Source organism: Equus quagga, chromosome 5, assembly GCF_021613505.1.
Source record: "Equus quagga isolate Etosha38 chromosome 5, UCLA_HA_Equagga_1.0, whole genome shotgun sequence".
NCBI classification, from domain to species: domain Eukaryota; kingdom Metazoa; phylum Chordata; class Mammalia; order Perissodactyla; family Equidae; genus Equus; species Equus quagga.
The window spans coordinates 15048753-15060369 of NC_060271.1; the positions used below are offsets into that span (position 1 = coordinate 15048753).

The 11617-nt window shown below is 45.2% G+C and overlaps 1 protein-coding gene across 3 annotated transcripts in view; it reads right to left on the reverse strand.

Annotated features, from left to right (window-relative positions):
* The window catches only part of CFAP57 (cilia and flagella associated protein 57), a 93287-nt gene that overhangs the window by 20228 nt on the left and 61442 nt on the right, over positions 1-11617 (reverse strand). For all 3 annotated transcript variants that reach the window (XM_046662754.1, XM_046662753.1, XM_046662756.1), the window contains one exon: positions 6596-6728. In XM_046662754.1, coding sequence (XP_046518710.1) covers positions 6596-6728 — 133 coding nt within the window. The remainder of the gene's footprint in view (positions 1-6595; positions 6729-11617) is intronic.

The window sequence follows — 11617 nt, forward strand, 5'->3', positions numbered from 1 at the left end:
ACCGGCCTTTGAAAATTCCCCCAGCCCCGGTCCTCTCCGAGATCTCCGGCAATCCCTAGTCCCACGGGGCGGGCAACGGCAGCTGGGGGTCGCCCCGCCCTCAGGGGATTCTCTCCGGGCCTCTCCCGGAGCCGTGAATGCTCAGCGTGGCCCCTCTGCTAACGGCAGGCAGAGAGTTTTGTCTGCTGCCCGGGCGGAGCTCCGGCGCTTCCCCTCCGGGTCGCAGAACCGGCCTTTGAAAATTCCCCCAGCCCCGGTCCTCTCCGAGATCTCCGGCAATCCCTAGTCCCACAGGGCGGGCAACGGCAGCTGGGGGTCGCCCCACCCTCAGGGCTTCTCTCCGGGCCTCTGCCGGAGCCGTGAATGCTCAGCGTGGCCCCTCTGCTAACGGCAGGCAGAGAGTTTTGTCTGCTGCCCGGGCGGAGCTCCGGCGCTTCCCCTCCGGGTCGCAGAACCGGCCTTTGAAAATTCCCCCAGCCCCGGTCCTCTCCGAGATCTCCGGCAATCCCTAGTCCCACGGGGCGGGCAACAGCAGCTGGGAGATCTCCGTGCCCTCCGTGTCTCTCTCTGGGACCCTCCGGGCGCCCCGAGCACCAGGCTGGATCCCCCCGCCAATGGCGGGGAGAGACTCTCCCCGCGGGCTCAGGTGTGCAACTCCAAAGTTTCCCTCTGCATTTAGGAGTAATTGCAGGGGGTTTAGGTAGGGTTCTGGTCACCTGTTTCCACCGTCGCTCCTCTGTTGTGTTCTCGCTCCTGCCCTAGACGTGCGTGGATCCTCTGGGGGCGTCCGTTGGAAGAAAGCCGCTTGCGGGTACCAGGCTGCCCGTCGGGGTCGGAGAGCCCTCACCTATTTCCACATCCTCCCGGAGGAAAGTCCATCTGCCTTCCGATGTATAGTCTCGTGGGTGTCTCAGACGTCCTGAGATGCTGTCTGGATATCCTTTGTCAAGCGATAAGTGTCCAAATAATTGTAGACTCGAAGGGCGAGAGACAAAGAGGACTACTCACGGCGCCATCTTGGCTCTTCTCTCCCATTGTCTCTTTGGGGTTTTCTATATATAAGATCATGTCGTCCGCAAATAGCGAGAGTTTCACTTCTTCCCTCCCTATTTGGATTCCTTTTATTCCTTTTTCTTGCCTGATTGCTCTGGCCAGGACCTCCAGTACTATGTTAAATGAGAGTGGTGATAGAGAGCATCCTTGTCTCATTCCTGTTTTCAGGGGGATGGCGTTCAGTTTTTGCCCATTGAGTATGATGTTGGCTATGGGTTTGTCATATATGGCCTTTATTATGTTGAGGTAGTTCCCTTCTATCCCCATTTTGTTCAGAGTTTTTATCATAAATGGCTGTTGGATCTTGTCAAATGCCTTCTCTGCATCTATTGAGATGATCATGTGGTTTTTATTCCTCAGTTTGTTGATGTGGTGTATCACGTTGATTGATTTGCAGATGTTGAACCATCCCTGTGTCCCTGGTATGAATCCCACCTGATCATGATGTATGATTCTTTTGATGAATTGCTGAATTCTGGTTGCCAAAATTTTGTTTAGAATTTTTGCATCTATGTTCATCAGTGATATTGGCCTGTAGTTCTCTTTTTTCGTGGTGTCCTTGTCAGGTTTTGGTATCAACGTGATGTTGGCCTCATAGAATGTGTTAGGAAGTGTTCCATCCTCCCTAACTTTTTGGAATAGCTTGACAAGGATAGGTATTAAATCCTCTCTGAAAGTTTGGTAGAATTCCCCAGAAAATCCATCTGGTCCTGGGGTTTTATTCTTTGGGATGTTTTTGATTACTGTTTCAATCTCTTTCCTTGTGATTGGTCTGTTCAAATTGTCTGCCTCTTCTTGAGTGAGCTTTGGGAGATTGTAGAAGTCCAAGAATTTATCCATTTCCTCTAGGTAATCCATTCTGTTGGCATATAGTTTTTTGTAGTATTCTCTTATAACCTGTTGTATTTCTGCAGAGTCTGTTGTTATTTCTCCCCGCTCATTTCTGATTTTGTTTATTTGAACTTTCTCCCTCTTTTCTTTGTAAGTCTGGCTAGTGGTTTGTCAATTTTATTTATCTTCTCAAAAAAACCAGCTCTTTGTCTCATTGATCCTTTCTACTGCCTTTTTCGTTTCAATAGTATTTATTTCTGCTCTGATTTTTATTATTTCTCTCCTTCTGCTGACTTTGGGCTTCATTTGTTCTTTTTTTTCTAGTTCAGTTAGGTGTGCTTTAAGGTTGCTTATTTGGGATTTTTCTTGTTTGTTAAGATGTGCCTGTATTGCGATGAATTTTCCTCTTAATACAGCTTTTGCTGTATCCCATATGAGTTGGTATGGCATGCTATCATTTTCATTTGTTTCCAGGTATTTCTTTTTATTTCTTCTTTAATTTCTTCAATGATCCATTGCTTGTTCAGTAGTGTGTTGTTTAGTCTCCACATCTTTGTGCCTTTCTCAGCTTTTTTCTTGTAATTAGTTTCTAGCCTTATAGCACTATGATCTGAGAAGATGCTTGTTATTATTTCAATTTTTTTAAATTTGTAGAGGCTTGCCTTGTTTCCCAACATATGGTCTATCCTAGAGAATGTTCCATGTGCACTTGAGAAGAATGTGTATTCAGCTCTTTCAGGGTGAAGTGATCTATATATGTCTATTAAGTCCAATTGTTTTAGTTTTTCATTTAGCTCCACTATTTCCTTGTTGATTTTCTGTCTGGATGATCTGTCCATTGATGTGAGTGGGGTGTTGAGGTCCCCTACTATTATTGTGTTGTTTTTAACATCTTCCTTTAGGTCTGTTAATAGTTGCTTTATGAATCTTGGTGCTCCTGTGTTGGGTGCATAGATATTTATAAGCGTTATTTCTTCGTGATGAAGTGTCCCTTTGATCATTATATATTGTCCCTCTGTGTCTCTCTTTACCTGTCTTATTTTGAAATCCACTTGGTCTGGTATGAGAATTGCAACACCTGCCTTTTTTTCCTTGCTATTAGTTTGAAGTATGGTCCTCCACCCCTTCACTCTGAGCCTGTGTTTGTCCTTGGGGCTGAGGTGTGTTTCCTGGAGGCAACAAATTGTTGGATCGTGTTCTTTAATCCATTTTGCCACTCTGTGTCTTTTTATTGGAGAGTTCAATTCGTCCACATTGAGAGTGATTATTGATGCATGTGGACTTAGTGCTGTTAATCTGTCGCTTATTATCTTGTTTTCCTGTGTTTCTTTTCCTGTTTGCTTTAGACTACCCATTTAATACTGCAATTTCTTATGCTGGGTTTCTTAGATTTTTCCTTATCTATGATTTGTGACTCTGTTCTGTACTTTATTTTAGTGTCTACCTTGAAGTGTGTATTTAGAATCTCGTGTATAATATAGTCTGTTCTCTGGTGGTCTCTTACTTACTTGACCAATCCTGATTTAGACCCTTTGCTCTTCCCCTCCTAAATAATTATTTTCATTTTTTATTCCAACTCGTCTTATTAATTGGTAGTTAGAGTGCTAAGATCGTCCTTGTTTTGGTAGTTTCCTTACTTTTACCCTAATGCTATAATTGAATATTTGCTACCCTGTTCTGGTTCTATCCATCCGTCTCCCTAGTCTGTGGATTGTGTCCCCTTTCTCCCTTTTTCTTTTTTCAGGTATGAGAGCCTTCTTGAGGATTTCTTGTAATGGAGGGCTTTTAGTTACAAATTCCCTCAACTTTTGTTTGTCTGGAAAGGATTTAATTTCTCCCTCATATCTGAAGGATATTTTTGCTGGATAGAGTATTCTTGGCTGAAGATTTTTATCCTTTAAAGCTTTGAATATGTCACTCCATTCTCTCCTAGCTTGTAGGGTTTCTGTAGAGAAATCCGCTGACAGTCTGATAGGGGCTCCTTTATAGGTTATTCTCTTTTTTTTCCTTACTTCCCTGAATATTCTTTCCTTATCATTCCTTTTTGCCAACTTTACTACTATGTGCCATGGGGTAGCTCTTTTTACATTGACAAATCTAGGAGATCTAAAACCCTCCTCTACACACATTTCTCCGTTGATCCCTAGATTTGGGAAGTTCTCTTCAATAATTTCATTAAGCACACTTTCTGCTCCATTTTCCTTTTCCATATTCTCGGGAATTCCTATGATCCTTATGTTCTTACTCCTCATTGAATCCATTATCTCTTGGAGATTTTCCTCATTTTTTTAAATTCTTAGTTCTCTTTCTTCCTCTGTCTGGCGCCATTCAGCCTGTCTATCTTCGATTATGCTAATTTTCTCCTCTATGTTGTCTACACGGGCATTCAGGGAATCCGTATTCTGTTTTATCTGGTCCATTGTGTTTTTCATCTCAAGTAATTCTGTTTGATTTTTCTTTATGATTTCAATCTCTTTTGTGAAGTAACTCCAGAACTTGGCTTGTTTCTCTATCTTTCTCTCTACCTCATTGAGTTTTTTGATTATAGTTGCTCTGAACTCATTATCACTTAGTTTACCTAATTCCAAGTCCTCAGGACTTAATTCTATGTTTTTATTGTTTTCCTTCTGGTCTGGGGCTTTTATAAATTGCTGGATGGCAGAGGAGCGGTTTTTTCGCATGGTGGTAGAATTCAGTTGCAGTTACAGCCTGTTGCCACTAGATGGGGGTCGAGAGCGGCATGTTAGCTCTCCACCTTGGGGCAAGATGGCTGCGCCCACTGGCTTTGCCAGGGGGGAGGGGCTGTTACTCACACGTGCCTGTCTGGGTTCAGATCAGTTCTGTTCTCTGGTCTCCCAAGGCCCTTGATTTATGGGGTCCCCACGGACGGAAGCTTTCCCCCCGTCAGCGGGTCTCCACTGAATCAGCAGCAGGTGTCCTGGATGATCCCCCGGTCGTGCGGCCCCTCCCCTGCTCCTTCCCGACCCACGGCAGCGATGGCAGACTCTAGGGGAGGGAGCGATGTTCTCTCCTACCGTTCCAGCCCCTCCGAGGGTGTAAGCAAGGTTTATGATCTCCACCTTCTTGGTATTGTAGGTCTCTAACGCGCTGGCATTATGTTTATTCTCTGAAATTCAGTTCTTCCAATCTTTTGTTGTATTTTGGAGGGGAGAGAATCCTGGGTCAGCTCACCCTGCCATTTTGCTCCGCCCCCTTCCTTGAAGTATTTTTTAAAGAGAAGTTTTGCAATTTTCACAGGCACATCTGTGCTTCACCTCCAACTAAAGATGGTTTCATCTCCAAGAAGTCAAGATTCTCAGTCTTTATAACACATGCTGTGCTCATATGTCAGTTCTTGAGACCTAATATTGCCACTTCAGGTACTGCTCAAAGAGCTTACTCTTGTCTCAACTTCTCTTCAACTCTCAAGAAAAGGGCACATGATATAAAATATAAAATCACATATTTTATATATTTATAATTTTGTAATAGTTTAAGACTCACAGGATGTTATGACAACAGTGCAGAGAGTTCCTGTGTATCTTTCAGCCACCTCCCCCAATAATACTATCTCACATAACCATAGTACATGAGGCAACTGAGATTTGAAAGATCCAGTCCACAGCCATGGGATGTTTCAGTTCACCAAGGTTTCTAAGCTTTATTCCTGAATGTGAACCACCAGAAAACAATATACTTGAACCACATTGGCTTAATTTTCCATAGAAATGCCTTATACTCTTGGATTTTATTGACTGTCCAGATAAGAAATGGACGCCTGAAGAATGTTTTTTTATTGTCTGAAAACCTACAGTTAAAGACTGTCAGTTACATTATTCAACATCCCTTTCGTAAGGATCCCTGTGATAAGTTTCTTACAGAATTTAGTGCCAGGGAAAGGTCTGTTTCTCCAGGAAAAAAAATCTTCCTTGCCATTAATAAGAACCATGTAAAATATCATATTTCTTTGTTTCCCTTTTGCCTTGGCTATCAGAAATTCAGAATAATTTTAGGATATAATTGCAGTAACTAACTCATTTAATATTTCTGTCATTCTTTCCCCTCTCCCTTTAAATAGTTTCTGATCTTTTAAAAAAATTTCATTGAGGTCATACTGGTTTATAACATTATATCAGTTTCAGGTGTACATCATTATAGTTTGACTTCTCTGTAGAATGTATCATGGTTACCACCAAAAGTCTAGTTTCCAACTGTCCTGATTTTTCTTTTTGCCTTTATTTTAATTGTATAATCCCTTAGCCACAATTATAAAATGGAAAAAGCCCTAAAAATGGAAAGCATTTTTAAATTTAGGAAGTTTAGTAGGAATATTCATACGTTTCACTACGGAAATACTAATATGTTTGATTTCAGGGCACTGCCCCAGACTCCTCCTCTATACAGTATAAATACTGGAATTACAGTATATAGTGTGCTCCTTCTAAAACCTGAGAGATTCTGAACTCTGAAATCATAGCTAACCCCAAGGATTTTGGACCTGCGTATGTTTGAATGTGGTAAGGTCCTCACAGATCTTTGGGAAAGCAGGCCTTTGGTGCAGAGCTTCCCAGAAAGCCACCGGGTAGATGTGACCTGATATGGGAGGAAACTTGGGAGAGGCAGCCTTGCAAGCCAAAAGGGAGACCTGCTCGTGGCTGCCATCAGTCCCTTGATTCCAAAGCCCATGTCCCTTGACTACTAGTGACATTACCTGTCTCTTGAACATCTTGTGGTCGGATTTTCTTGGTCAGTTTTAGAGCTGCTTCAAGGTCATAGACTTGGGAACGGGTGAACTTCAGCTCCCTGCGGAGCTCGTTAATTTCCTTGATCAGGGAGACATTTTCCTATAGAAAAGATGGAAGAGCGAGTGAGTATGGACAGAAGGGTGATCAGTGGGCACAGGGCCTACCCTGGTCTGGGACCAAGGGTGTGGGGAATGGGCAGGTTTGGTCCTGGGCCCAGATTAACTCTCTGGTTCCTCTACTGGGGCATGAGTCTTCATACTAGTTCATGGATTGGCCTCTCGAGGTACCAGCTAACTTACCTTCAGGTGGACTCTGGCAATGTAAGATACAGACAGTGTGTACCATTCCCATCCCTCTAGGCTCTTTCCGACACCAACAGCAACAACAACACTTTTCTAAGCACCTTATATGAATTTAATGCACTGAAGTATCATAATAACGAGTAGATTCTATTACAATCACAATTTTACAGAAGAGAAAACTGAGGTATAGAGAAGTTATGTAACTTGCCCAGATTACAGATAGCAAGTGGCAGAGCCAGGATTCTGACCCTGACAGTCTGGCTCCAGAGCTCTGAACTAAGTACCATGCTATACTTTATTCAGTTTTCCCATTCATTTGCTGAACCTATATTTATATGGTATCTGCTATGTCCCTGGGATGCAGACAGAAATAAGACGTGGTTTCTGCCTTCAGTAGCATACTGTCCAGTGAGGAACACAGATAGGTACACGAATAATTAACATTTGCTATATCCATTGGAAGTTCACTTCTCATTTGTGTTTGACAAATATCCATCCATCCATCCAATTTATTGACCTCTTACTATGTGCCAGGCATTGTGCTGATCCTGAGGTATATAGACAGTAAGACCTGGCCTCTGCTCTTGAGGAGTTCAGAGTTTGGTGGGAAATCTGAGCACAGTTTAGCATGGTGGCCACCTTACTGTGATGGAGGAGTGAGGCACAGAGGAAAAACTGCCCGAATGACCAGGGTAGATTCCTAGAGATTGAGCCCTGGGCTGAGGCGTGAAGGAGCTACCAAGGAGAGGGCAAGGGCGTCCCATACAACTGGAACAGCAGGAGCAAAGGTACAGAAGTATGACACGACTGGTGTGTGGGGGACTTGCAGCAGTTCTGTATCCCTGAATGCAGAGAGGGGAGTGGAGGGGAGTACAAAGAACCTGCTCAGAACAGGTAGTGGGGCCTCTGCACTCTGGACCAAGCAGTCTCTTCCCTTCTCACACCTCAAATCACTGCCTTCCTTTCGCACTCAGCACAAAGGCACCAAGGGTGGCTCCATGGAGACATCCCATCACCATGGGCCCAGAGAGAGATTGGCCACTTTGCTCTTAGAGCCCACACAGCCTTAGGACTTGGCTTGTCCACTACAGTGCCTCTCATAGGACTCTGTAAATGCATCACCTGAGGATCCTGTTAGAGGCGCCTTCTCACTCAGTGGGTCTGGAGCCAGTGCTGAGATTCTGTGTTTCTAACCAGCTCCCAAGAGATGCTGCTGCTGGGCCACGGGCCAGACCATCTGTGGGTAGCAAGGCCCTCCAGGGTCTGAGTACCAAAAATGGCAAATGCAGGCCAAATCTATGTAAAACAGACCTGTGCGAGGAACGGACTGTGCTTCCACTTAGGATGTTCTCTCTGGAGTGGTGAGTGTGGGGTCAGAGCCCAGGGAACAGGATGACCCCCAGCATTATTCTCACCGGGCTGTGACGAGCACTCCTCTGTTATGGGATACGAGCTGGAGACGCCCCCACATACTCTTTTCCTCCAGAGCCTCTTCATCCAAGCACGTCAGGTACACCTTCAGATTTTCAGTATACCACTTAATTTAGCATTCTTCATTTAAGCAAAATTCTCTCCTTCTTGGATGAAATGCCCAAGGATTGCCAATGCTTCGTTCTCAGGCCAGGCTTCGTGCCTGTTTTTCTCTAAAGTCAGCAGGTTTTCTCCATCTGATCTTTTACCCTTTTAACCAACCCATGCCTTGGTGATGCATCTCCCACATCTCCTTTCCTTTCCAGTGAAACGCTCCGCCAGCTTCCTCCCCGTGGAAGCCCTTCATATCGTATCATGACATGATCAATTAAATACAGATTTATTGCATTCTAAGACCTTGGATTCTGCCTTGCCTGTAAGAAGTGCTCAATAGATATTTGTGGAATTGATAAGCAAATGAATAACTAATACAGTGGATACCAAGTGGAATAAGACAAGATTCTTACTAATGAGGAAATTACAAACCAGGGGGTAAAGGTCGGGCTGGGGAGACCAGACAGGATTCTCAGGAGAGCCAGAAGGAGCTCACGCACAAACGCATGCGCTGAGGGGCTCTCTCAGCTCCTCCTCTCAGTTCGTGTCACTTACCTTCACTTCTCGTGTCTCATTTCATAAAGTAATAATAGTCAGAATGAAGATTAGAGCCTGAGAGTACCATTTGCCAATCCTTTCCATAAACATCCTTAAGGTACTTCTTGGTCATTCCACCTCTTTTGTCACTAAATCCTGTTGATTTTGTGTCTGAACGGAATCTTGTGTCCAGCCTTCCTGCTGTGACTTGTACCCAGCTCTCAGCATCCCGCCCTACTGCTACTGTAATGGCCCCAAGTGGAGCCCCTGCCCTACTTTCTACCCGCTCCCTCCTCAACAAGCCTGTCATCACGATGGGGACTTCTGGCTCCTGGTATCTTTTGGTGAGAATGCCTGTTTCTGACCTCACCGCCAGCCTCAGACACATCCAAGAAGCTTGCCACTTCAATTTTTTTGTTTTGTTCATTCATCCATAAAAATCACCTAAGAACAGTTTCTGGAAGCCGACTATGCGCTGGCCATTGTGCCAGACACGGGAAGTCCAGCTGGGATCCAACGCAGAGAGATGCCATGAGAGTCTGAAGAGGAGTGCTCGCCCCATGTGAGGAAGACTCCCTGGGGAGGTGGGGGACAGGGAAGAGGGTTCAGGCCCAGGGCCAAGAGGGAGCAAGCAGCATTTGAGGTACCAAACGCTTGACGATGATAATGACAACAAGAGCAATCATAACTTCAAGGGTTGATTGGATCCCTGCACCGGATCAAACATTTTGCATATGTTACCTTATTTAATCCCTACAACCACCTTATGAGGAAGCTATTACTAGACTCATTTTCATATGAGGACACTGAGGCAGTGCCTAAGTGGAAGAGCTGGAATTTGAATCTGGTTGTGTCTGCCTCCAAGGGCCTGGTTCCTCTATGACGGCTGCCTCCCAGGCTCCACCTTCCCATCTCTCATTTACATTACCTCCATTCCAACACCTCACATAGTATAATGGCCACAGAAGCACCCTAAAAGGAGAAGTGGGGCTCCTAAAGAGTGCTTCTTGGGGTGGTCCTGTGTTCTGAAGAGTGCAGAGATCACACTGACGTCAACTGTATGTGCTTCGTGTAGCTTTGTGAAATAAAATGTGAACACAACAGGTTTGCTGAGCCTTCTGCTCCGGATCCCTCCTTGGTCAGGATGGCCTACAAAAGCCTCTGCAATCCTCCAGACCCCCACCCAGCTCCTCTGCAGCAGGGAAAATCTGACCTGGGGTCCATCAAGTACCACGTCTTGGGGTAAGACTTGTAAGAGAGACTGGCTGGGGGATGCTAAGGTCCGTTTATATAGAAAGCCTTAGAAACAAAGGACTATGCCAAGCTGTCTAGGACTGCCTTTGGTTGGGGGTGATGCCAGAGAGCCACAGCGGAAACTGACCCTGGCAGATCTTCAGAAGCCCATGTTGGGCAAAGAAGAAAGGGAATGCCTGTAGCACCCCCTACTGGCCAGCCTTGAGTTGATGCCTTTAAGAATGTGACAGTGCCTGGCAGTATGGAAAAAGCAAGCAAAACTGATTCCATGAACTTGGAAACCCTGCATCAGTAGGTCTTTCTGGAAGTCACAATTGGTGGGCTTGCCATTTGCCTAACTGCACAAATGAACCATTTTTCTGCTCCTCTTTCAACTTTCCTCTCATGTCTAATCTGACATTTCTAGTCATCATTCTACTTTTTTTTTGCTGAGGAATATTCGCCCTGAGCTAACATCTGTTGCCAATGTTCCTCTTTCGTTTTTTTTTTTCACTTGAGGAAGATTCGCCCTGAGCTAACATCTGTGCCAATCTTCCTCTTTTGTTTTTTTTTTTTCGCTTCAGGAAGATTCGCCCAGAGCTATCTATGCCAATCTTCCTCCATTCTGTATGTGGGTGGCTGCCACAACATGGCTGATGAGTTGTGTGGGTCCGCACCTGGGATCTGAACCTGCAAACCTCGGCCACTGAAGCGGAATGTACCAAACTTAACCACTACATCACAGGGCTGGCCCCTCATCATTTCTACTCTTGACATCACAACTTTCCTCTCCCAAGGTTTTATCATCTCCCCCTCCCTGGGCAGTCATCTAACTGGCTTTCCTGCCACTTGCCTCTCCCCACTGGCCTTCCACTCTGACGACCGAGTTAGCCTTTCAGAACAGAAAACACTCTTACCTACTTAAGAAACCTTGGGTGGCACCTGCTTATACGATAAACTTTATGCTTCGTGTGTGGCATGGAAAGCCCTTTCAATGGGACCCTAAACTACCTACCGTTCCAGTGGGCTCTTTCTCCCTGCCCTCAAGCTCTGCAATAAAGTAAGGTCTGTGGATTCCTGGTCCTGTTCTCTGGTGTGCCCTCTGTCTGGAAGGCTCTTCCCCTATTTGCTCCCTGACCATCCTCTACTCACCTTTCAAGGCCCAGCTCAAATACACTTCACCTAATGGAAGCCTGTCTCTACAATGTGCCCACAGCACTGGATACGCGGGATCGAGCAGTGCTTGTTTGTATCTGGCTCAAGTTCCCTACCACGAGCTCCCTGAGGACAGGCACGTTATCACATTCCTCTTGGAATCTTCCATGGCCAGCATGGAGCTTGGCATGTAAGAAGCCCTCCAAGGATGCATCCTAAATGAATGGAGTAAGTGTC